Source organism: Thunnus thynnus, chromosome 7 (assembly GCF_963924715.1).
Source record: "Thunnus thynnus chromosome 7, fThuThy2.1, whole genome shotgun sequence".
Classification (NCBI taxonomy): Eukaryota; Metazoa; Chordata; class Actinopteri; order Scombriformes; family Scombridae; genus Thunnus; species Thunnus thynnus.
In genome coordinates, this window is record NC_089523.1 from 4,800,919 (window position 1) to 4,826,965 (window position 26,047).

At 37.5% G+C, this 26,047-nt stretch overlaps 2 protein-coding genes across 3 annotated transcripts; both read right to left on the reverse strand.

Moving 5' to 3' along the window:
• Positions 1-1,733: 1,733 nt before the first annotated feature.
• LOC137185650 (interleukin-18-like) lies at positions 1,734-9,168 on the reverse strand. 2 transcript variants are annotated; one of them, XM_067593925.1, is made up of 6 exons: positions 9,150-9,168; positions 7,787-7,862; positions 7,589-7,600; positions 5,659-5,805; positions 4,428-4,585; positions 1,734-3,331 (listed from the first exon to the last, which is right to left on the reverse strand). In XM_067593925.1, exons 2-6 carry the CDS (start codon positions 7,851-7,853, stop codon positions 3,107-3,109), a joined length of 609 nt encoding a protein of 202 aa, XP_067450026.1. In that variant the 5' UTR covers positions 7,854-7,862; positions 9,150-9,168; the 3' UTR covers positions 1,734-3,106. The 2 variants fall into 2 exon arrangements, with proteins under 2 accessions (XP_067450026.1, XP_067450025.1); XM_067593924.1 differs by lacking the exon at positions 9,150-9,168 and adding an exon at positions 8,899-9,057.
• Positions 9,169-13,976: 4,808 nt separating this feature from the next.
• LOC137185651 (interleukin-18-like) lies at positions 13,977-21,500 on the reverse strand. The gene is made up of 6 exons (XM_067593927.1): positions 21,251-21,500; positions 20,144-20,219; positions 19,946-19,957; positions 17,864-18,007; positions 16,639-16,790; positions 13,977-15,575 (listed from the first exon to the last, which is right to left on the reverse strand). The coding sequence occupies exons 2-6, from the start codon at positions 20,208-20,210 to the stop codon at positions 15,351-15,353; spliced, it is 600 nt and encodes a 199-aa protein (XP_067450028.1). The 5' UTR covers positions 20,211-20,219; positions 21,251-21,500; the 3' UTR covers positions 13,977-15,350.
• Positions 21,501-26,047: the final 4,547 nt, after the last annotated feature.

Here is a 26,047-nt window from a genome sequence, read left to right on the forward strand (position 1 = left end):
ATATGTCATGTTTCCTCTAGTTTGTCACATTTGATATCTGTACTTGGATTTGCTGTATTTTATTAATTAAGAGTGGTTTGTGCGCTTTTGTTCCTGATATGATGTTAGGGGTGTGGTACTTGGACACTGACTATGGCAACTCCCACCCTTGGATTCATCATCTTATAGATTTGAAACCCTGTTCAAACTATTATCTAATGACAACTGCACACCTTTTCTGGAATATGTGTGGAGAACCCTGTTTCAAGTAGTTGGGGATGTGTTAGAAATGTGTTTCATTTTGTCTATGGAGTGAAGTAATTGCTTTGACAGATACTGATCCATTTAATAATGATTCCTTTCATATACACATAGTTGTTTTTCTCCAAGCTTTAGAAAGATTCCTCCTAGTCTTGTACTAACCAGTATGAAAGGTGCAGACATTGAGCTGGTGGACAGCTATAAATACCTAGGTGTTGTTCTCGACAACAAACTGTGTTTTGAATCTCATATTACTTCCACGACAAAAAAGGTCCAACAAAGACTTTTTTTCTTGAGGAAAATAGGTTCTTTTAATGTTTCCTTGTAATGTTTTCCTGACATGATGATTCTCTTTTATATAAGTTTTACTGAATCAGTTTTAATGTTCTGCATTGTTGCTTGGTTTGGTAATTTGACTCTGGACAATAAAAAAGGCTCGGTAGCCTCATCAAAGTGGTTAGTGCAGGTGTTCAGTGAGACTACCTCCCTTCTGTAGCGCCAAAGTCTCCCCCTTCAGACAGAGTTTGAACAGTTGCCCTCAGGTCGTCGGTTAACGGTGCTCGTTATGAGGACTAAGAGATAGAGGGTTTTCTTTATCCCTGCCGCCATTCAGCTGTTAAATGGTAGATAGTATTTTACTGTTGTCTGGAGATTGCTTATTTGCACAGACTGCTTCTTTGACTCCTGCAACTTTACCTTGATGCTGAATGAACTCCTTTAAATCACTCTGCCCACTACGGCTGGGCATTTGGGCCCAGGAAATGTGAATGCTTCTTGTTGGTGACACCATTTAATTTACATAATGTTATACAAAAAGGACAAGAGGAATATATACTGTGTTGAACGTACAATAATGTAAGACTTTAGGAGGACAGCTACATTGGTGTTTTCAACAGCTGCCTTCACCATGACAACCATAACAACCACAACAACCACAACACATTTCCCTGTAAGTCATCAGATAACACGGTCAGTGGGTAAACCAAAACAGGTGTTTCGAGTTAACCAGTGACCGTGTTAACTTGTAACTTTCAGCTGAATGCCTCGAGGTTGCTCATAGTGATGGCAGCTGGCTTCTAAAAGCCTTATCAATTTTACCTTAATCAATCAATCAGTGTGTTTATCACCTACACCAACCATTTACGTAAGTTAAACTGTTACCTCGTAATGTTTCTTACAATGTGAAAAACAAAACGGCCTATAAATTGGCAGTACAACTATAGTCTATCTTGTTATTTTATAGTGTTATCTTCAATCGGAAAGTGGCCCATATTCAACCAATTAACCTGCATTGTCATTGAGTAGAAAAAGTAAAGAAGAGTTTGTGGCTAAATAGTGTACAAACTGTAGTCACACAGCCAGTATTCACCAGTCTGACCAGCCTACCTTCTCTTTAACTTGTGACCATCAGTGTGGATATTGCAACAACATTCAGTGTTTCAAGCCATTTCAAAAGATTAATTTCAGAAAAATAAGTGAGGACATGTGAATGCTTCTTGTTGGCAACACCGTTTAATTTACATCATGTAATACAAAAAGGACCAGACAAATATATACTGTGTTGAACATACAATAACTTAAGACTTTTAGGAGGACACTTACATGCTCTCTTCATATTTTCAACAGCCTTCTTTAAAGGTAAGGGAGGCAAGATCCGAATTACATCATCAATTCAAGCCATCCAGCAACACTCAACCTACTGGTGCATGTCCAGCAGAATGGCAATGCGGCTAAAATTAACAGCTGCAAATACAGCTCTCCTGTTCATTTATTCATTGAACTTGCTGGCAGGCTAATCAAAACTTCACGTTATCATGTAATCTTGGAACATTTACATCTGGTATACGCACACAGTCCTTGCATGTAGCTATTTAAAAATGACAAAAAGCGTCACATTTGTACTGCTTGACTGAGCGTTACAGTTTATAGCTGTAAGATCTGATTTGTGGATTCAGTCTATTGTCACAATGCTCATGCAGTAAATGTTATAAGAGCTTACAAGTTTGGTGTTGGTCTGTTTACTCATTGTCAATTTGTAATGTCTGTTCAATTTATGTTTCAGATTATACGCACAAAATGAGATATGGCAAGAAAAGTGCACTGTTCCTGCCATGCTGGAATAAAGTTGGATTTATAGACATTTTCATATTTTCACATTTTATGACCTAACAATATACACAATGTGTACTATGACAGAAGAGTAAAAAAGGTACAAAATGTTTAAAAATAGCTATTATTCAAATAACAGGTGTAGTTTTTAAAAAATCAATTCTGTACATGTGTACATGGGTGAATTATGGCCCATGCAGCAGTGGGACTGCTTCAAAAAGACACACTAGAAATCTTTCATGTTTAAATATGCACTGTTGCAAATTTAAACATGATAAAACTGTAAAAACATACTCAAGCATTTTAAAGTTGCAATCACATCTAAAAAGAATAACAGTAAAGTTTGAAACACCCCTTGTTTCACAAAAGATAAACTGCCAGACGGTGAAATAGTGTGACTGGTCAGCACAAAAGGTTACCTAATTTAGTTTATTTAATCAGGATTTCACTGGTTTGATCAATTAAAGCAATGTATGTGTTCTTGTTGAAGCAAGTTGTAGTTCATGTTTTATATTTGAAATTACTAAATGAAGGAAAATAATCTCTTTGACTCAAATCTCCAGTTTCTCTCAAATACTAAACTTCTGAACTCTGCTGACTACACACAAGATCTTTTCTGTGTCGTCCTAGTTGTGTTTTGTATAGTAGTAGTAACCGCAGCAGGTTGATGCTGAATTATGAAACAGGAAAAACAATTTATCCTTAATGAAACAAACAGGGTGATGTAAAAACAGATGTTTTCAATCAGTCAATCACATTAGTCACTGCAAGTTGAAAGCTGCCACTCGCAACCTACATCCACTTCATCAACTTTACTACGCAGGACCAGTTTCTCAAAACTGGAATCATACTCAGGCTCAAATGCCAGGAATTTTCCCTTGTTTGCATAGGACTCAAACATGAATGTGTTAGAGTCTGAGGGGATTTTCTTCAATAAGAACACCACCTTGTGTTGATCTTCCTCAATTTCATCTGGAAGATTCTATAGAAAAAAACAGATGGGTGATTTAATTGTCATAAAACTAGATCAATGAAAAAGCCAGTGTAAAGTGTAAATATATTGTAATTCACAGGACCTCAGTGAGAAATGGAAGCTACATGGAAATATTTCCTATTAACCTGATACAGTATTTGCCAGTGCTTTTATCATGACATGACTCATCAGAAATGGTACGCTATACTTGGATAACAGAGGGCAGCAGATTAGGACTAAAAACATCTATAACAGTGACTTTTGTTTATGCAACAATCTTCTGATTTTAGATTATTAAGCAGTGTGACGCTGCATGTATACAGTAAGAATGCCAAAACACAAACATTGATCAATTATAATACAATTGTCTCTTAATTTAAAACTAAATTTGTATTCAGGGTACTTTTGTTGTAGTTCAGTTCGTCCCAATATGAACTGACTGGTAACTTTTAAAGTTGCGTAAAAATAGTTTATCAAATTCTGTTTTGAGTCAATTTTGGACTCTCACACCATCAAAGAACATCAATATGTGCTGCATTTCAAGACATCTCATGTGATACTATAATTAACATTTTGTTATATCCTCAACCTGCCTCATCTACCTTTAATTTCATATGTGGTTTTGTATTCTTCTCACAATGCTTTTTGATAATTTTTTGGTCAAGTAAACTTTTCTGTCCACACTAGGATGTGTCATCAGGGTGTCATCCTCCCTTGACCTCACCCCTTACTGTACATAAAACATAACATGTAATCTGCAAGGCTTAAACAACGAAATCCATTATTCACCTATAAACTGATGTTGGTGCCACTATGTTGTTTTAGTCCTGATAAGTTAAGCTACTACTAACTTCCCTCCCTGGAGGATGTGTGCGTTTATCTTCCTCAGGAAGGCTTTTCAGTTCTAGCTTGTGTCATGTGATGACAGCTACATTTTTGACAAAACTTTACAAAACATACAGTCTCTCAGACAACACACTGCTATTAAATGATTCTAATGTACCGACACCACCTAAAAAAAGGCAGAGTGGACGTTACTTTCTGTTTGTCGAGACACATGGCATCACGCACTGTAAATAACTTTCAATGACTTATGTATACTCACCATTTCCACAGGCTTGATCTCATTCTCACTGCAGCATGCCACCATCATCTTGCCATCTGTCTTGGTGTATAGCACAACTGTAGTGCCCTTCTTCTCATCTTTTTTCTCGTCCACTGTTTTAGGGACAAAGCTATAAATCTGGATGCAGAACTTGCACTCTACAAAAGAAACGAGACATGAAGGATCATTGTTGTTGAAAGACAAACTGGTTTCATTTATGTAAAGATTATTGTCACAGTGTGACCACCCTAATAAGCTGTCAGTCTATCTATGTTTACAGTTTCTGTTTTGTATCATTAACAAGACTGTGCACTTTGTCTAACTCAGACTCATATAAGCTTAAGCTAAATTTTAAAATGCAACTCCAAGGTCATCTAAAACTGTCACCTTCATTCATCTGAAAGGTTTTACCAGTTCTACTGAGGGTTCAGCACTTTTCCAACGTGTAACCTCTGTAAGTGATCCACTGGTGACTCTCAAGCTTGAAATGCTCCTCAGTAAAGGTGATAAAGCCTCTCAAGTGAGGCATCAAATATGTTTTTCCTTTTATTACTACTACAAATTCCAGGACTGAAAGCCTTCTCAGACAGGTAGCATAGTAATGATTTGGGATGCTTCAAATATCAAGGAATTAACAGTGACCTGTGCAATGATCTTAGAAATCTTATCTTAGTGAAGAGGTTGCATGACTGTTAAAATATTAAGAACTAGTACTGGTGCTCTGTTTAAAACAAAATTGATTGCTTACCAAGTACATGTACTTGCTGTGCTTGACTTGCTAAATTATCATAACCCAGTGTTCATTCACTTCCTCTGATATAAACAGGCTTGTGTTGTTTTTGTGTGATAACCTGCCCAAATAGTTAAATGTCTGGTTTGAGGTAAGAGAGCTTGATCTGTTACTTTTTGGCTGTTTACTGAATAGTACAAAGGTTTGTTAGGCTCCATGCTCTTAGCCATTGGTTGTCTGGCACACACAGGTCATTTCTAAGAGCATGCAATAACAATAGATGCCATTTCTCACTGGAATTCCATGTTAGCCAGCAGAAGCCATCAAATGTCTATAAACGCGGTGTCTCATAAAAAAGTTTTTAAAATGCAAAGACATACATACATCTTCAATTGTTGAAAGAAACTAGAAACCCATCTGTAAAGGATAAATTACAATCTAAATATCAGCAGCTGACAGTACAAACACACAGAGGTTACTATATTTTTTGCTGCATCTTACCAGACTGACGTTGCCCGTATATACTTAAGGGTTGTGCTTCAAATTTGTCCTCATCATAAATCAGGAATTTGCTGCCATGGCTTTGGATCCAATAGAACTTGCATGGTGCTTTGGACTTTTGGAGACCGTCTTCATCCAGATCTTCATCTTTGAGAGAAAAACATATTATATATATATATATATGTAGGAAATGTGACCTATGATAATAATTTTGGATTTTGATTTGCATTAGTGTCAAAGGAGAGATATAATTGTGTATCATTGACATAGAAATGGTAACTGATATTGTGTTTTTTAATAAAATGACCAAGTGGTAGCATGTAAATGGAAAATAGTAAGGTCCCAAGAACAGATCCCTGTGGAATTCCATATTATAGCTGATTGATAATTCCCAATTTCCACACAGAACGGCCTTCCTGAAAGTTAAGAACAGAACCAATCTAAAACCGAACCTGAAATGCCCACCCAATTTTTAAGATGTTCAATTAAAATACTATGATCAGTGTCAAAAGCCACAGACAGGTCCAACAGGAGTAACCCTCTGTTCATACAATAAAATCAATCAATCTAGCAGTACACTTACCTCACATAATAATATCAACAATATATTTCTGCAATTTTATGAAAAATTGTACACTTCTCAAGCTCGTGCACTATCTGATGTTATCAAACAGTTTTTACATGCATGTAAATTGCCCACATTAGCACAAAGGGATCAGATTTCCTTGAAGATGGAAATCGCATGTGAGGAAATAAGAAAAACAATTAATTCCCTAAATAATGGTAAGAGTCAAGGGCCAAATGGGATATGCAATGAGTTTTATTAAAAGTTCAACAACATAATAGCCCCACATCTGTAGAGGATGTACAAGAAGGCTTTCGAGGTCGGCATGATACCAACAACATTAAATGAAGCTACTATTACACTTATTCCAAAGACAGGGAAAGACTAGGTTCATATAGACCAGTTTACTATTAAACACCGACCAGAAAATCTTGGCCAAGTCCTGAACTAAACACTCACACCCACCCACACACGACACCCTGATCAAATAAGGTTCATCCTGAACAGACACTCGTTTCGTTTGTTAATATCTGTTCCCTTAATGCCAGGCACTGTTTGATACAGTTCAATAAATATAAAGTCTATTATTGCACATTAGTTAAGTTATCTGATCTGTTTGCTCCATGGTGTTGCATTTGGGTTTGTCTTTTTTGTTTTTTGTTTTATTTCGTTTGTTTGTTTGTGTCATGATCCTGTCACGGTCTGGCTCTACTAAGTTCAGGTCTCACTCACCACAACCTTCTCACTGCTTTAATGTGATTATCTAATCATGTGCAATGCTGGAGTGACTTGTTTAGTGTTTAGTCAGCCTTCATCTAGACATCACTCTCTTAGGTTTATTTATCCATGATCATTTATGTGACACTTCTGTTATCCAGTCCTTTTGGTCATGTAATTTTACTCATTCATACAATGAGTTGCCAGTTTTTATGAGCATATCTTATTTCACCACAGTAGTGATGTCTGTATATTGTTTATGTTCAACATTAGAAGGACTTTAAGCATCACTATCACTGCAGTCACCTCATTCTTTCTCGCTGGTGTTATACAGGAGCAATTCTTATGAGGAAAATGTAATTTGAGACATTACTGCATTTTATTTTATGTTATAGGAACAATCAGATCCTTTGTACTGTGTAGTTCTGTTTTGCTCTGTTCTGCCAGATTTGCTTTGCCTGCATGAACCTGAATAAAGAGTTATTCTTCAAGATCCTGTTGCCTGCGTTTTGTTTGCCCTTTTTACTCCCTTGTATTGTTTTTGTTGTTAAACATCTGAAATGAGGCATGATATGCACTCCAAGAAAGTTTGTATTACTGCTGTACACATGCTTCATAATACAAATATTTGAAAGAGAATTGCCTTACCTTCTCCAGTCCCTTTAAATAGAGAGCGTTGGTCAGTAGAAGAGAAGATTTCAGGGTTTATATACAAACATTCAGAAAAGAAAATAGAGATAATGTTAAAATTATAGTTATAACAAACACAATATATTATTATACAAAATATAATAGTGATACATAATTCAGCTATTGAGAAAGAAGACAGGATGGAAGCACTTTTACCTTTAAAGTAGAAAGCATTCTTACATATACCAACAAAGTGAAAAGGGAGGCAGTTCTTGGTAGACATCAGGTAGACCTGGTGAAAAACAAGTCTTTTTTAGATTATGGAATATCCACAGGGTCTGCATTACTGCCTGCCACAGTGTCTTTTTTTGTGCTGCCAATGGGTGGCGCCAATTTTTCAAGTTCTACACAGTGGCTTTAAGGTTGTATATTACATACAGATACGTGACAAATTAAAGAAAAAAGAAAAGTTAGGTTGTTGTTTTGTGTTTGTTAGGGTTGAGATCTGGGCCAGCTCAGCAGTTTTATACATGTAAGAGAGCTTGATAGAGTGTGTACATATTTAATTATAGCATGCATTACACCTGTATGGAAGCACCCACCTGGTTATTTAGGTGTATTTGCTGTAATTTGTCACCAGTCTGTACACCTGAGCAACTCACAACCCCGGCCAGCTCAAAGAAAAGACAACAAAACCTTAAAACAACAGTCAGGCTCCATATGAACATGGAAACAGGTTTTTCTTGCCATTCATACTGACCATTAGAAGATCCCTTCATAATGCAATTACAATGGAAGTGATGGGGGGCAAAATCCACAGTCCTCCTTCTATGCAAAAATGTATTTAAACATTTATCTGAAGCTAATATGAAGCTTCACTGTCCAATGAGTCAAATCAAGAAGATATCTTTCAACGTTACAGTCTTTTTAATGCCAAAGTTCCTCTTTTTGTTACTATACTTCCACCACAGCTCAACAGGGAAACACCATCAGAGGAAACACGAAGAGGGAATTTGATGCTAAAAAGACTGTAAATGTAGCAGATATTCACTTGATATGACTAACTCAGACTGCTGAAGCCTCATATAAGCTTCACATCAACTTTTAAATGCATTTTTGCACCAAATGATTGTGTGGACATGCTGTGGATTTTGGCCTCCATCACTTACATTGAAAGCACATTTGAAGGAGATCTTTTAATAACCAGTATAAACAGGAGGAATGATTACAGAGAGGGAAACCTCTTTCACTGTTCATATGGACACCTGACTTTTTTTTTAAGACACACTTGAAAAGCACGTTTGATTAAAAAAAAAAATTATAATTACCTTTTGTTAGAGACGCGATGAAAACCGGCGGGTTTCTCTCTGTCCTCGGGCGGCTCGTCAACACCTTTCATGATATTTGAGTGACAGACAGGAAAATCAGCCCAAATAATTACAGCAACAACAACAAAAACTTCCTACCAAGCCGTCAAATGAAAGTCGTTCAGTGTTAACATTGTTCTTCTCTTCTCGCACTGTGTCTGTTGCCTACTCCAGGTCTTTAAATGACAACAAGAAAAGAGATGCGATGTTACCTCCTAGGCTTGTCACTTGCTGCCACACTGAAATCTGCTCACGGGAAATTTGAAGAGGTGGGACGATAGAAGGATGGGACGAATTCATGCGTGAATTATGATAACCTCAGTCAGGGTTTTTTTTTTCCTAAGTGTTTTTATTCTTCTTTAGGCATGAAAAAAATATTTGAACTTAATTTTTTTTTAAACATGCATTTTTCAAGGAGTTTTCCACATGTCAACTAACCAATGAATAAAATGATATATTATTTGAAAACTATAAAATAATATATATATTCAAAGCTGTTAAACTAGTGTTTTAACATATTTCAACATATTCTAATACTGTTCAATACAATGCAAAAACGTTGAACCTTGGTCCTAACTCCTCAGCCTCTCCCCTCTGTCTTACTGTATTTAATAGCACATGAGTTACAGATGACTTGAAATGCAGAAGATCCTTCTTTTCTAATCCAGACATTCTTTTGAGGTGCCAGGCATTCCCTCAGCATCCTCAGCTCCCTCAACATCCTCAGCTCCCTCAGCATACTTATCCCCCTCAGCATCCTCAGCCCCCCCCCCCAGCAAACTCAGCATCCTCAGCTCCCTCAGTATCCGTAGCTCCCTCAAAACCGCAAGTTACATTCTAATAACATAAATCAATTGATTTACAGCCAAAAAAGTTACTGCAGATGAAGTATTTTCAAGAACAACAAAGTTGCAGTAATAGTATAATTGTAGTTGAAATATAGTCAGCGATGCATGATGCCCAACTTAGTGGACAGATGATTAATTGTCATTTTTTCCCAACATACAATCAATACTTGGAAATTTTAACAATTGTATTACTCCTTAGTTGTTACTTGATGTTACAAAATTTTATTTACCTGCAAGGGTCTACTACCATAGAAGGATTGGCAAGATATTCCTGAGCTGCTGAGCGTTTCCGGCGGCCATCTTGGTTTTGAGTAGCTAATTTGTGTTGCACTTACAAAGGCTGGCCAATGGATGGCAGTGTATGGAACGACACACTAGCGTCCACTGTGGGGGCTGATGTGCAACTATGCCATCAAAACCTGTTCACTGTGGTGACCACTGTGCATGAAAGGGTTCATATGAAACATCTTTGACTCATACTAACATAGTTGGGGATAAAGTCTATAACTGGCATGGGGCTAGGAAGAAATTCTCCAACAGACGACCCCCCACTTTCTCAACACCAATGAAGACCTGCCAGCGAGAGAGGGAGAGTCATCAGAGGGGAGCGAAATGGAAGAAAGGACCAAATCATCTCAGCTTTCCTTTTTCTTTAGAACCACTCAGAACCAACCAAAGAAGATGCGGCGGGGCACAAAGGGACACCACAGGTGTCCGCTCTCAGCAACAGCAGACAGTGATTAACATATCTGATGTGAGTCTCTCTCAAGATGAAATGTCTGTGCTGAGTAAGGGTCTCAGTTTTTTCCCCAACTAACAATACCGACCCATTTAACCAAAAAGTTGATGCATTCACATTTTTTAGACAGCTGCATCCCAAACACTTTTTTTCTACCAGGTCAAGTTATGTTGTTAACAGGGACCTAAACTTTGACACCTACATCAATAGAGAAGCAACTCCATTTAAAAATAAGTCTTTGTTGTTGCCTTCATCTAACCTGAACCCTACCGTACTCACCTACAGCAAATTAGTGGAAAAAGATTTAGCTGAAATAGACCAGATTTCACATGCTGCTAAAAGGAATTTAAACAAATCTAAATTAAAAGCTCTTAGCAATCTGGAATCTAAAAAATAGATCATCATTCAGCCAGCGGATAAAGGCGGGTCAGTTGTGGTTATGGGTTTTGAGCAATATGAATAAAGCATCAGAAGTCAACTATCTGAGACAGAGTGCTATACACCTTGAAAGTCAAACCCCACTGATAACTTAAAGAATCAGTTTTTTTAATATGTTGACTCTGCTTTGAAAAGGGGTTGGAGAACAGAAAAAGAAAAAGACTTCTTACAGGTTGAGTATCCTGTATGCTCTGTTTTTTATGGATTACCCAAAGTACATAAATCCATTATCAATCCTCCCCTCCACCTGATTGTGGCAAGTATTGGTAGTCTTACTGAGCCTCTGTCACAATATGTTGATTTCTTTGCTGAGAAATTTGTCTCAAGCCTCCCTTCTTTTCTTGGGGACACTGTTGACATACTGAATACTATTAAAGAGTTCAAAAGCAAACAAGCTGATATCCTGGTAACTTTTGATGTGCAGAGCCTGTATATATGCATACCTCATGAAATAGGCCTTGATGCTCTCACCCATTACCTTAACAAGCATCCAGATGGGATTTTGCCTCCTAATGAATTCCTATTGACACTATCAGAAATGATTCTCACTATGAACTTTTTTAAGTATTTAGATTCCTACTACCTTCAATCCCGTAGCACAGCTATGGGCAGTGGGAATCTCTATTAGTTAAGAAAACTGGAGCGACCACTACTTCCTCACAGATCACTTTCTCTACTGAGTACTCTCCTCTGGCAGGCAGGGTCAGAAATATTATCCTTAAACACTGGAATGTCCTCAAAAGTGACCCATCTCTAAATACTATCAGCCCTGTGCCTCCCCTGGTCACATTTAAACATTGCCGCAATCTGAGAGACAGATTGGTTCACTCAGATACTAAAAAAACACCTAACACTGTCTCCTGGGTGCCTAGTCAACCCACAGGTTTTTTTCACTGTGGACACTGTGCACAATGTTCTAAGTCATCGGACACCAAGTACTTCACACATCCACTTACTGGTAAAAAATACTTCACTAAATCTTTCATCAGTTGCAGCAGCACATATGTTGTCTATATATGCTGGAGTGTCCCTGTGGTCTGGTTTATGTTGAACAAACAAAAAGAGCTTTAAAGACTTGCATATCTGAACATAAGACTGCAATACGTACGCAAAACATGGACTATGCTATGGCTCGACATTATGCTCGGGCATTATGCTCAAGTTCTGGGGAATAGAAAAAAATTCACCCTCTCCTAGAGGTGGTGACATCATCAACACTGCTTCACAGGGAGGCATTTTGGATTCACACTTTGAACACAGTGGAGCCCTTCGGCTTTATTGAAGAACTAAATATGTCATGTTTCCTCTAGTTTGTCACATTGGATATCTGTACTTGGATTTGCTTTATTTTATTAATTAAGAGTGGTTTGTGCGCTTTTGTTCCTGATATGATGTTAGGGGTGTGGTACTTGGACACTGACTATGGCAACTCCCACCCTTGGATTCATCATCTTATAGATTTGAAACCCTGTTCAAACTATTATCTAATGACAACTGCACACCTTTTCTGGAATATGTGTGGAGAACCCTGTTTCAAGTAGTTGAGGATGTGTTAGAAATGTGTTTCATTTTGTCTATGGAGTGAAGTAATTGCTTTGACAGATACTGATCCATTTAATAATGATTCCTTTCATATACACATAGTTGTTTTTCTCCAAGCTTTAGAAAGATTCCTCCTAGTCTTGTACTAACCAGTATGAAAGGTGCAGACATTGAGCTGGTGGACAGCTATAAATACCTGGGTGTTGTTCTCGACAACAAACTGTGTTTTGAATCTCATATTACTTCCACGACAAAAAAGGTCCAACAAAGACTTTTTTTCTTGAGGAAAATAGGTTCTTTTAATGTTTCCTTGTAATGTTTTCCTGACATGATGATTCTCTTTTATATAAGTTTTACTGAATCAGTTTTAATGTTCTGCATTGTTGCTTGGTTTGGTAATTTGACTCTGGACAATAAAAAAGGCTCGGTAGCCTCATCAAAGTGGTTAGTGCAGGTGTTCAGTGAGACTACCTCCCTTCTGTAGCGCCAAGGTCTCCCCCTTCAGACAGAGTTTGAACAGTTTCCCTCAGGTCGTCGGTTAACGGTGCTCGTTATGAGGACTAAGACATAGAATGTTTTCTTTATCCCTGCCGCCATTCAACTGTTAAATGGTAGATAGTATTTTACTTTTGTCTGGAGATTGCTTATTTGCACAGACTGCTTCTTTGACTCCTGCAACTTGACCTTGATGCTGAATGAACTCCTTTAAATCACTCTGCCCACTACGGCTGGGCATTTGGGCCCAGGAAATGTGAATGCTTCTTGTTGGTGACACCATTTAATTTACATAATGTTATACAAAAAGGACAAGAGGAATATATACTGTGTTGAACGTACAATAATGTAAGACTTTAGGTGGACAGCTACATTGGTGTTTTCAACAGCTGCCTTCACCATGACAACCACAACAACCACAATACATTTCCCTGTAAGTCATCAGATAACACGGTCAGTGGGTAAACCAAAACAGGTGTTTCGAGTTAACCAGTGACCGTGTTAACTTGTAACTTTCAGCTGAATGCCTCGAGGTTGCTCATAGTGATGGCAGCTGGCTTCTAAAAGCCTTATCAATTTTACCTTAATCAATCAATCAGTGAGTTTATCACCTACACCAACCATTTACGTAAGTTAAACTGTTACCTCGTAATGTTTCTTACAATGTGAAAAACAAAACGGCCTATAAATTGGCAGTACAGCTATAGTCTATCTTGTTATTTTATAGTGTTATCTTCAATCGGAAAGTGGCCCATATTCAACCAATTAACCTGCATTGTCATTGAGTAGAAAAAGTAAAGAAGAGTTTGTGGCTAAATAGTGTACAAACTGTAGTCACACAGCCAGTATTCACCAGTCTGACCAGCCTACCTTCTCTTTAATTTGTGACCATCAGTGTGGATATTGCAACGACATTCAGTATTTCAAGCCATTTCAAAAGATTAATTTCAGAAAAATAAGTGAGGACATGTGAATGCTTCTTGTTGGCAACACCGTTTAATTTACATCATGTAATACAAAAAGGACCAGACAAATATATACTGTGTTGAACATACAATAACTTAAGACTTTTAGGAGGACACTTACATGCTCTCTTCATATTTTCAACAGCCTTCTTTAAAGGTAAGGGAGGCAAGATCCGAATTACATCATCAATTCAAGCCATCCAGCAACACTCAACCTACTGGTGCATGTCCAGCAGAATGGCAATGCGGCTAAAATTAACAGCTGCAAATACAGCTCTCCTGTTCATTTATTCATTGAACTTGCTGGCAGGCTAATCAAAACTTCACGTTATCATGTAATCTTGGAACATTTACATCTGGTATACGCACACAGTCCTTGCATGCAGCTATTTAAAAATGACAAAAAGCGTCACATTTGTACTGCTTGACTGAGCGTTACAGTTTATAGCTGTAAGATCTGATTTGTGGATTCAGTCTATTGTCACAATGCTCATGCAGTAAATGTTATAAGAGCTTACAAGTTTGGTGTTGGTCTGTTTACTCATTGTCAATTTGTAATGTCTGTTCAATTTATGTTTCAGATTATACGCACAAAATGAGATATGGCAAGAAAAGTGCACTGTTCCTGCCATGCTGGAATTAAGTTGGATTTATAGACATTTTCATATTTTCACATTTTATGACCTAACAATATACACAATGTGTACTATGACAGAAGAGTAAAAAAGGTACAAAATGTATAAAAATAGCTATTATTCAAATAACAGGTGTAGTTTTTAAAAAATCAATTCTGTACATGTCTACATGGGTGAATTATGGCCCATGCAGCAGTGGGAATGCTTCAAAAAAGTCACACTAGAAATCTTTCATGTTTTGATATGCACTGTTGCAAATTTAAACATGATAAAACTGTAAAAACATACTCAAGCATTTTAAAGTTGCAATCACATCTAAAAAGAATAACAGTAAAGTTTGGAACACCCCTTGTTTCACAAAAGATAAACTGCCAGACGGTGAAATAGTGTGACTGGTCAGAACAAAAGGTTACCTAATTTAGTTTATTTAATCAGGATTTCACTGGTTTGATCAATTAAAGCAATGTATGTGTTCTTGTTGAAGCAAGTTGTAGTTCATGTTTTATATTTGAAATTACTAAATGAAGGAAAATAATCTCTTTGACTCAAATCTCCAGTTTCTCTCAAATACTAAACTTCTGAACTCTGCTGACTACACACAAGATCTTTTCTGTGTCGTCCTAGTTGTGTTTTGTATAGTAGTAGTAACCGCAGCAGGTTGATGCTGAATTATGAAACAGGAAAAACAATTTATCCTTAATGAAACAAACAGGGTGATGTAAAAACAGATGTTTTCAATCAGTCAATCACATTAGTCACTGCAAGTTGAAAGCTGCCACTCGCAACCTACATCCACTTCATCAACTTTACTACGCAGGACCAGTTTCTCAAAACTGGAATCATACTCAGGCTCAAATGCCAGGAATTTTCCCTTGTTTGCATAGGACTCAAACATGAATGTGTTAGAGTCTGAGGGGATTTTCTTCAATAAGAACACCACCTTGTGTTGATCTTCCTCAATTTCATCTGGAAGATTCTATAGAAAAAAACAGATGGGTGATTTAATTGTCATAAAACTAGATCAATGAAAAAGCCAGTGTAAAGTGTAAATATATTGTAATTCACAGGACCTCAGTGAGAAATGGAAGCTACATGGAAATATTTCCTATTAACCTGATACAGTATTTGCCAGTGCTTTTATCATGACATGACTCATCAGAAATGGTACGCTATACTTGGATAACAGAGGGCAGCAGATTAGGACTAAAAACATCTATAACAGTGACTTTTGTTTATGCAACAATCTTCTGATTTTAGATTATTAAGCAGTGTGACGCTGCATGTATACAGTAAGAATGCCAAAACACAAACATTGATCAATTATAATACAATTGTCTCTTAATTTAAAACTAAATTTGTATTCAGGGTACTTTTGTTGTAGTTCAGTTCGTCCCAATATGAACTGACTGGTAACTTTTAAAGTTGCGTAAAAATAGTTTATCAAATTCTGTTTTGAGTCAATTTTGGACTCTCACACCATCAAAGAACATCAATATGTGCTGCATTTCAAGACATCTCATGTGATACTATAATTAACATTTTGTTGTATCCTCAACCTGCCTCATCTACCTTTAATTTCATATGTGGTTTTGTATTCTTCCCACAATGCTTTTTGATAATTTTTTGGTCAAGTAAACTTTTCTGTCCACACTAGGATGTGTCTGTAATCAGGGCGTCATCCTCCCTTGACCTCACCCCTTACTGTACATAAAACATAACATGTACTCTGCTAGGCTTAAACAACGAAATCCAATATTCACCTATAAAGTTAAGCTACTACTAACTTCCCTCCCTGAAGGATGTGTGCATTTATCTTCCTCAGGAAGGCTTTTCAGTTCTAGCTTGTGTCATGTGATGACAGCTACATTTTTGACAAAACTTTACAAAACATACAGTCTCTCAGACAGCACACTGCTATTAAATGATTCTAATGTACCGACACCACCTAAAAAAAGGCAGAGTGGACGTTACTTTCTGTTCGTGGGAGACACATGGCATCACGCACTGTAAATAACTTTCAATGACTTGTGTATACTCACCATTTCCTCAGCCTTAATTTCATTCTCACTGCAGCATGCCACCATTATCTTGCCATCTGTCTTGGTGTATAGCACAACTGTAGTGCCCTTCTTCTCATCTTTTTTATTGCCCTCTGTTATAAATTTATAAGTCTGGATGCAGAACTTGCACTCTACAAAAGAAACGAGACATGAAGGATCATTGTTGTTGAAAGACAAACTGGTTTCATTTATGTAAAGATTATTGTCACAGTGTGACCACCCTAATAAGCTGTCAGTCTATCTATGTTTACAGTTTCTGTTTTGTATCATTAACAAGACTGTGCACTTTGTCTAACTCAGACTCATATAAGCTTAAGCTAAATTTTAAAATGCAACTCCAAGGTCATCTAAAACTGTCACCGTCATTCATCTGAAAGGTTTTACCAGTTCTACTGAGGGTTCAGCACTTTTCCAACGTGTAACCTCTGTAAGTGATCCACTGGTGACTCTCAAGCTTGAAATGCTCCTCAGTAAAGGTGATAAAGCCTCTCAAGTGAGGCATCAAATATGTTTTTCCTTTTATTACTACTACAAATTCCAGGACTGAAAGCCTTCTCAGACAGGTAGCATAGTAATGATTTGGGATGCTTCAAATATCAAGGAATTAACAGTGACCTGTGCAATGATCTTGGAAATCTTATCTTAGTGAAGAGGTTGCATGACTGTTAAAATATTAAGAACTAGTACTGGTGCTCTGTTTAAAACAAAATTGATTGCTTACTAAGTACATGTACTTGCTGTGCTTGACTTGCTAAATTATCATAACCCAGTGTTCATTCACTTCCTCTGATATAAACAGGCTTGTGTTGTTTTTGTGTGATAACCTGCCCAAATAGTTAAATGTCTGGTTTGAGGTAAGAGAGCTTGATCTGTTACTTTTTGGCTGTTTACTGAATAATACAAAGGTTTGTTAGGCTCCATGCTCTTAGCCATTGGTTGTCTGGCACACACAGGTCATTTCTAAGAGCATGCAATAACTATAGATGCCATTTCTCACTGGAATTCCATGTTAGCCAGCAGAAGCCATCAAATGTCTATAAACGCGGTGTCTCATAAAAAAGTTTTTAAAATGCAAAGACATACATACATCTTCAATTGTTGAAAGAAACTAGAAACCCATCTGTAAAGGATAAATTACAATCTAAATATAAGCAGCTGACAGTACAAACACACAGAGGTTACTATATTTTTTGCTGCATCTTACCAGACTGACGTTGCCCGTATATACTTAAGGGTTGTGCTTCAAATTTGTCCTCATCATAAATCAGGAATTTGCTGCCATGGCTTTGGATCCAATAGAACTTGCATGGTGCGTCTTTTTGTAAACGGTCTTCATCCAGATCTTCATCTTTGAGAGAAAAACATCATTTACAAAATTGATTGCTTACCAAGTACATGTATATATATATATACATATATATATATATATATATATATATATATATATGTAGGAAATGTAATTCTGTGATGAGTCTGGACCTATGATAATAATTTTGGATTTTGATTTGCATTAGTGTCAAAGGAGAGATATAATTGTGTATCATTGACATAGAAATGGTAACTGATATTGTGTTTTTTAATAAAATGACCAAGTGGTAGCATGTAAATGGAAAATAGTAAGGTCCCAAGAACAGATCCCTGTGGAATTCCATATTATAGCTGATTGATAATTCCCAATTTCCACACAGAACGGCCTTCCTGAAAGTTAAGAACAGAACCAATCTAAAACCGAACCTGAAATGCCCACCCAATTTTTAAGATGTTCAATTAAAATACTATGATCAGTGTCAAAAGCCACAGACAGGTCCAACAGGAGTAACCCTCTGTTCATACAATAAAATCAATCAATCTAGCAGTACACTTACCTCACATAATAATATCAACAATATATTTCTGCAATTTTATGAAAAATTGTACACTTCTCAAGCTCGTGCACTATCTGATGTTATCAAACAGTTTTTACATGCATGTAAATTGCCCACATTAGCACAAAGGGATCAGATTTCCTTGAAGATGGAAATCGCATGTGAGGAAATAAGAAAAACAATTAATTCCCTAAATAATGGTAAGAGTCAAGGGCCAAATGGGATATGCAATGAGTTTTATTAAAAGTTCAACAACATAATAGCCCCACATCTGTAGAGGATGTACAAGAAGGCTTTCGAGATCGGCATGATACCAACAACATTAAATGAAACTACTATTACACTTATTCCAAAGACAGGGAAAGACTTAGAGCAGGTAGGTTCATATAGACCAGTTTACTATTAAACACCGACCAGAAAATCTTGGCCAAGTCCTGAACTAAACACTCACACCCACCCACACACGACACCCTGATCAAATAAGGTTCATCCTGAACAGACACTCGTTTCGTTTGTTAATATCTGTTCCCTTAATGCCAGGCACTGTTTGATACAGTTCAATAAATATAAAGTCTATTATTGCACATTAGTTAAGTTATCTGATCTGTTTGCTCCATGGTGTTGCATTTGGGTTTGTCTTTTTTGTTTTTTGTTTTATTTCGTTTGTTTGTTTGTGTCATGATCCTGTCACGGTCTGGCTCTACTAAGTTCAGGTCTCACTCACCACAACCTTCTCACTGCTTTAATGTGATTATCTAATCATGTGCAATGCTGGAGTGACTTGTTTAGTGTTTAGTCAGCCTTCATCTAGACATCACTCTCTTAGGTTTATTTATCCATGATCATTTATGTGACACTTCTGTTATCCAGTCCTTTTGGTCATGTAATTTTACTCATTCATACAATGAGTTGCCAGTTTTTATGAGCATATCTTATTTCACCACAGTAGTGATGTCTGTATATTGTTTGTGTTCAACATTAGAAGGACTTTAAGCATCACTATCACTGCAGTCACCTCATTCCCCTTCCCTGCCCATCTCCCTACACATAAACTATCAAGAGACAGTTTTGCCTTTCTCGCTGGTGTTATACAGGAGCAATTCTTATGAGGAAAATGTAATTTGAGACATTACTGCATTTTATTTTATTTTATAGGAACAATCAGATCCTTTGTACTGTGTAGTTCTGTTTTGCTCTGTTCTGCCAGATTTGCTTTGCCTGCATGAACCTGAATAAAGAGTTATTCTTCAAGATCCTGTTGCCTGCTGCTGTTTCCTGCGTTTTGTTTGCCCTTTTTACTCCCTTGTATTGTTTTTGTTGTTAAACATCTGAAATGAGGCATGATATGCACTCCAGGAAAGTTTGTATTACTGCTGTACACATGCTTCATAATACAAATATTTGAAAGAGAATTGCCTTACCTTCTCCAGTCCCTTTAAATAGAGAGCGTTGGTCAGTAGAAGAGAAGATTTCAGGGTTTATATACAAACATTCAGAAAAGAAAATAGAGATAATGTTAAAATTATAGTTATAACAAACACAATATATTATTATACAAAATATAATAGTGATACATAATTCAGCTATTGAGAAAGAAGACAGGATGGAAGCACTTTTACCTTTAAAGTAGAAGGCATTCTTACATATACCAACAAAGTGAAAAGGGAGGCAGTTATTGGTAGACATCAGGTAGACCTGGTGAAAAACAAGTCTTTTTTAGATTATGGAATATCCACAGGGTCTGCATTACTGCCTGCCACAGTGTCTTTTTTTGTGCTGCTAATGGGTGGCGCCAATTTTTCAAGTTCTACACAGTGGCTTTAAGGTTGTATATTACATACAGATATGTGACAAATTAAGGAAAAAAGAAAAGTTACGTTGTTGTTTTGTGTTTGTTAGGGTTGAGATCTGGGCCAGCTCAGCAGTTTTATACATGTAAGAGAGCTTGATAGAGTGTGTACATATTTAATTATAGCATGCATTACACCTGTATGGAAGCACCCACCTGGTTATTTAGGTGTATTTGCTGTAATTTGTCACCAGTCTGTACTGAGCAACTCACAACCCCGGCCAGCTCAAAGAAAAGACAACAAAACCTTAAAACAACAGTCAGGTTCCATATGAACATGGAAACAGGTTTTTCTTGCCATTCATACTGACCATTAGAAGATCCCTTCATAATGCAATTACAATGGAAGTGATGGGGGGCAAAATCCACAGTCCTCCTTCTATGCAAAAATGTATTTAAACATTTATCTGAAGCTAATATGAAGCTTCGTCCAAATGAGTCAAATCAAGTAGATATCTTTCAACGTTACAGTCTTTTTAATGCCAAAGTTCCTCTTTTTGTTACTATACTTCCACCACAGCTCAACAGGGAAACACCATCAGAGGAAACACGAAGAGGGAATTTGATGCTAAAAAGACTGTAAATGTAGCAGATATCCACTTGATATGACTAACTCAGACTGCTGAAGCCTCATATAAGCTTCACATCAACTTTTAAATGCATTTTTGCACCAAATGATTGTGTGGACATGCTGCGGATTTTGGTCCCCATCACTTACATTGAAAGCACATTTGAAGGAGATCTTTTAATAACCAGTATAAACAGGAGGAATGATTACAGAGAGGGAAACCTCTTTCACTGTTCATATGGACACCTGACTTTTGTTTTAAGACACACTTGAAAAGCACGTTTGATTAAAAAAAAAAATTATAATTACCTTTTGTTAGAGACGTGATGAAAACCGGCGGGTTTCTCTCTGTCCTCGGGCGGCTCGTCCACACCTTTCATGATATTTGAGTGACAGACAGGAAAATCAGCCCAAATAATTACAGCAACAACAAAAAAAACTTCCTACCAAGCCGTCAAATGAAAGTCGTTCAGTGTTAACATTGTTCTTCTCTTCTCGCACTGTGTCTGTTGCCTACTCCAGGTCTTTAAATGACAACAAGAAAAGAGATGCGATGTTACCTCCTAGGCTTGTCACTTGCTGCCACACTGAAATCTGCTCACGGGAAATTTAAAGAGGTGGGACGATAGAAGGATGGGACGAATTCATGCGTGAATTATGATAACCTCAGTCAGGGTTTTTTTTTCCTAAGTGTTTTTATTCTTCTTTAGGCATGAAAAAAATATTTGAACTTCATTTTTTTTTAAACATGCATTTTTCAAGGAGTTTTCCACATGTCAACTAACCAATGAATAAAATGATATATTATTTGAAAACTATAAAATAATATATATATTCAAAGCTGTTAAACTAGTGTTTTAACATATTTCAACATATTCTAATACTGTTCAATACAATGCAAAAACGTTGAACCTTGGTCCTAACTCCTCAGCCTCTCCCCTCTGTCTTACTGTATTTAATAGCACATGAGTTACAGATGACTTGAAATGCAGAAGATCCTTCTTTTCTAATCCAGACATTCTTTTGAGGTGCCAGGCATTCCCTCAGCATCCTCAGCTCCCTCAACATCCTCAGCTCCCTCAGCATACTTATCCCCCTCAGCATCCTCAGCCCCCCCCCACCCCCCCAGCAACCTCAGCATCCTCAGCTCCCTCAGTATCCGTAGCTCCCTCAAAACCGCAAGTTACATTCTAATAACATAAATCAATTGATTTACAGCCAAAAAAGTTACTGCAGATGAAGTATTTTCAAGAACAACAAAGTTGCAGTAATAGTATAATTGTAGTTGAAATATAGTCAGCGATGCATGACGCCCAACTTAGTGGACAGATGATTAATCGTCATTTTTTCCCAACATACAATCAATACTTGGAAATTTTAACAATTGTATTACTCCTTAGTTGTTACTTGATGTTACAAAATTTTATTTACCTGCAAGGGTCTACTACCATAGAAGGATTGGCAAGATATTCCTGAGCTGCTGAGCGTTTCCGGCGGCCATCTTGGTTTTGAGTAGCTAATTTGTGTTGCACTTACAAAGGCTGGCCAATGGATGGCAGTGTATGGAACGACACACTAGCGTCCACTGTGGGGGCTGATGTGCAACTATACCATCAAAACCTGTTCACTGTGGTGACCACTGTGCATGAAAGGGTTCATATGAAACATCTTTGACTCATACTAACATAGTTGGGGATAAAGTCTATAACTGGCATGGGGCTAGGAAGAAATTCTCCAACAGACGACCCCCCACTTTCTCAACACCAATGAAGACCTGCCAGCGAGAGAGGGAGAGTCATCAGAGGGGAGCGAAATGGAAGAAAGGACCAAATCATCTCAGCTTTCCTTTTTCTTTAGAACCACTCAGAACCAACCAAAGAAGATGCGGCGGGGCACAAAGGGACACCACAGGTGTCCGCTCTCAGCAACAGCAGACAGTGATTAACATATCTGATGTGAGTCTCTCTCAAGATGAAATGTCTGTGCTGAGTAAGGGTCTCAGTTTTTTCCCCAACTAACAATACCGACCCATTTAACCAAAAAGTTGATGCATTCACATTTTTTAGACAGCTGCATCCCAAACACTTTTTTTCTACCAGGTCAAGTTATGTTGTTAACAGGGACCTAAACTTTGACACCTACATCAATAGAGAAGCAACTCCATTTAAAAATAAGTCTTTGTTGTTGCCTTCATCTAACCTGAACCCTACCGTACTCACCTACAGCAAATTAGTGGAAAAAGATTTAGCTGAAATAGACCAGATTTCACATGCTGCTAAAAGGAATTTAAACAAATCTAAATTAAAAGCTCTTAGCAATCTGGAATCTAAAAAATAGATCATCATTCAGCCAGCGGATAAAGGCGGGTCAGTTGTGGTTATGGGTTTTGAGCAATATGAATAAAGCATCAGAAGTCAACTATCTGAGACAGAGTGCTATACACCTTGAAAGTCAAACCCCACTGATAACTTAAAGAATCAGTTTTTTTAATATGTTGACTCTGCTTTGAAAAGGGGTTGGAGAACAGAAAAAGAAAAAGACTTCTTACAGGTTGAGTATCCTGTATGCTCTGTTTTTTATGGATTACCCAAAGTACATAAATCCATTATCAATCCTCCCCTCCACCTGATTGTGGCAAGTATTGGTAGTCTTACTGAGCCTCTGTCACAATATGTTGATTTCTTTGCTGAGAAATTTGTCTCAAGCCTCCCTTCTTTTCTTGGGGACACTGTTGACATACTGAATACTATTAAAGAGTTCAAAAGCAAACAAGCTGATATCCTGGTAACTTTTGATGTGCAGAGCCTGTATATATGCATACCTCATGAAATAGGCCTTGATGCTCTCACCCATTACCTTAACAAGCATCCAGATGGGATTTTGCCTCCTAATGAATTCCTATTGACACTATCAGAAATGATTCTCACTATGAACTTTTTTAAGTATTTAGATTCCTACTACCTTCAATCCCGTAGCACAGCTATGGGCAGTGGGAATCTCTATTAGTTAAGAAAACTGGAGCGACCACTACTTCCTCACAGATCACTTTCTCTACTGAGTACTCTCCTCTGGCAGGCAGGGTCAGAAATATTATCCTTAAACACTGGAATGTCCTCAAAAGTGACCCATCTCTAAATACTATCAGCCCTGTGCCTCCCCTGGTCACATTTAAACATTGCCGCAATCTGAGAGACAGATTGGTTCACTCAGATACTAAAAAAACACCTAACACTGTCTCCTGGGTGCCTAGTCAACCCACAGGTTTCTTTCACTGTGGACACTGTGCACAATGTTCTAAGTCATCGGACACCAAGTACTTCACACATCCACTTACTGGTAAAAAATACTTCACTAAATCTTTCATCAGTTGCAGCAGCACATATGTTGTCTATATATGCTGGAGTGTCCCTGTGGTCTGGTTTATGTTGAACAAACAAAAAGAGCTTTAAAGACTTGCATATCTGAACATAAGACTGCAATACGTACGCAAAACATGGACTATGCTATGGCTCGACATTATGCTCGGGCATTATGCTCAAGTTCTGGGGAATAGAAAAAAATTCACCCTCTCCTAGAGGTGGTGACATCATCAACACTGCTTCACAGGGAGGCATTTTGGATTCACACTTTGAACACAGTGGAGCCCTTCGGCTTTATTGAAGAACTAAATATGTCATGTTTCCTCTAGTTTGTCACATTTGATATCTGTACTTGGATTTGCTGTATTTTATTAATTAAGAGTGGTTTGTGCGCTTTTGTTCCTGATATGATGTTAGGGGTGTGGTACTTGGACACTGACTATGGCAACTCCCACCCTTGGATTCATCATCTTATAGATTTGAAACCCTGTTCAAACTATTATCTAATGACAACTGCACACCTTTTCTGGAATATGTGTGGAGAACCCTGTTTCAAGTAGTTGGGGATGTGTTAGAAATGTGTTTCATTTTGTCTATGGAGTGAAGTAATTGCTTTGACAGATACTGATCCATTTAATAATGATTCCTTTCATATACACATAGTTGTTTTTCTCCAAGCTTTAGAAAGATTCCTCCTAGTCTTGTACTAACCAGTATGAAAGGTGCAGACATTGAGCTGGTGGACAGCTATAAATACCTGGGTGTTGTTCTCGACAACAAACTGTGTTTTGAATCTCATATTACTTCCACGACAAAAAAGGTCCAACAAAGACTTTTTTTCTTGAGGAAAATAGGTTCTTTTAATGTTTCCTTGTAATGTTTTCCTGACATGATGATTCTCTTTTATATAAGTTTTACTGAATCAGTTTTAATGTTCTGCATTGTTGCTTGGTTTGGTAATTTGACTCTGGACAATAAAAAAGGCTCGGTAGCCTCATCAAAGTGGTTAGTGCAGGTGTTCAGTGAGACTACCTCCCTTCTGTAGCGCCAAGGTCTCCCCCTTCAGACAGAGTTTGAACAGTTGCCCTCAGGTCGTCGGTTAACGGTGCTCGTTATGAGGACTAAGAGATAGAGGGTTTTCTTTATCCCTGCCGCCATTCAGCTGTTAAATGGTAGATAGTATTTTACTGTTGTCTGGAGATTGCTTATTTGCACAGACTGCTTCTTTGACTCCTGCAACTTGACCTTGATGCTGAATGAACTCCTTTAAATCACTCTGCCCACTACGGCTGGGCATTTGGGCCCAGGAAATGTGAATGCTTCTTGTTGGTGACACCATTTAATTTACATAATGTTATACAAAAAGGACAAGAGGAATATATACTGTGTTGAACGTACAATAATGTAAGACTTTAGGAGGACAGCTACATTGGTGTTTTCAACAGCTGCCTTCACCATGACAACCATAACAACCACAACAACCACAACACATTTCCCTGTAAGTCATCAGATAACACGGTCAGTGGGTAAACCAAAACAGGTGTTTCGAGTTAACCAGTGACCGTGTTAACTTGTAACTTTCAGCTGAATGCCTCGAGGTTGCTCATAGTGATGGCAGCTGGCTTCTAAAAGCCTTATCAATTTTACCTTAATCAATCAATCAGTGTGTTTATCACCTACACCAACCATTTACGTAAGTTAAACTGTTACCTCGTAATGTTTCTTACAATGTGAAAAACAAAACGGC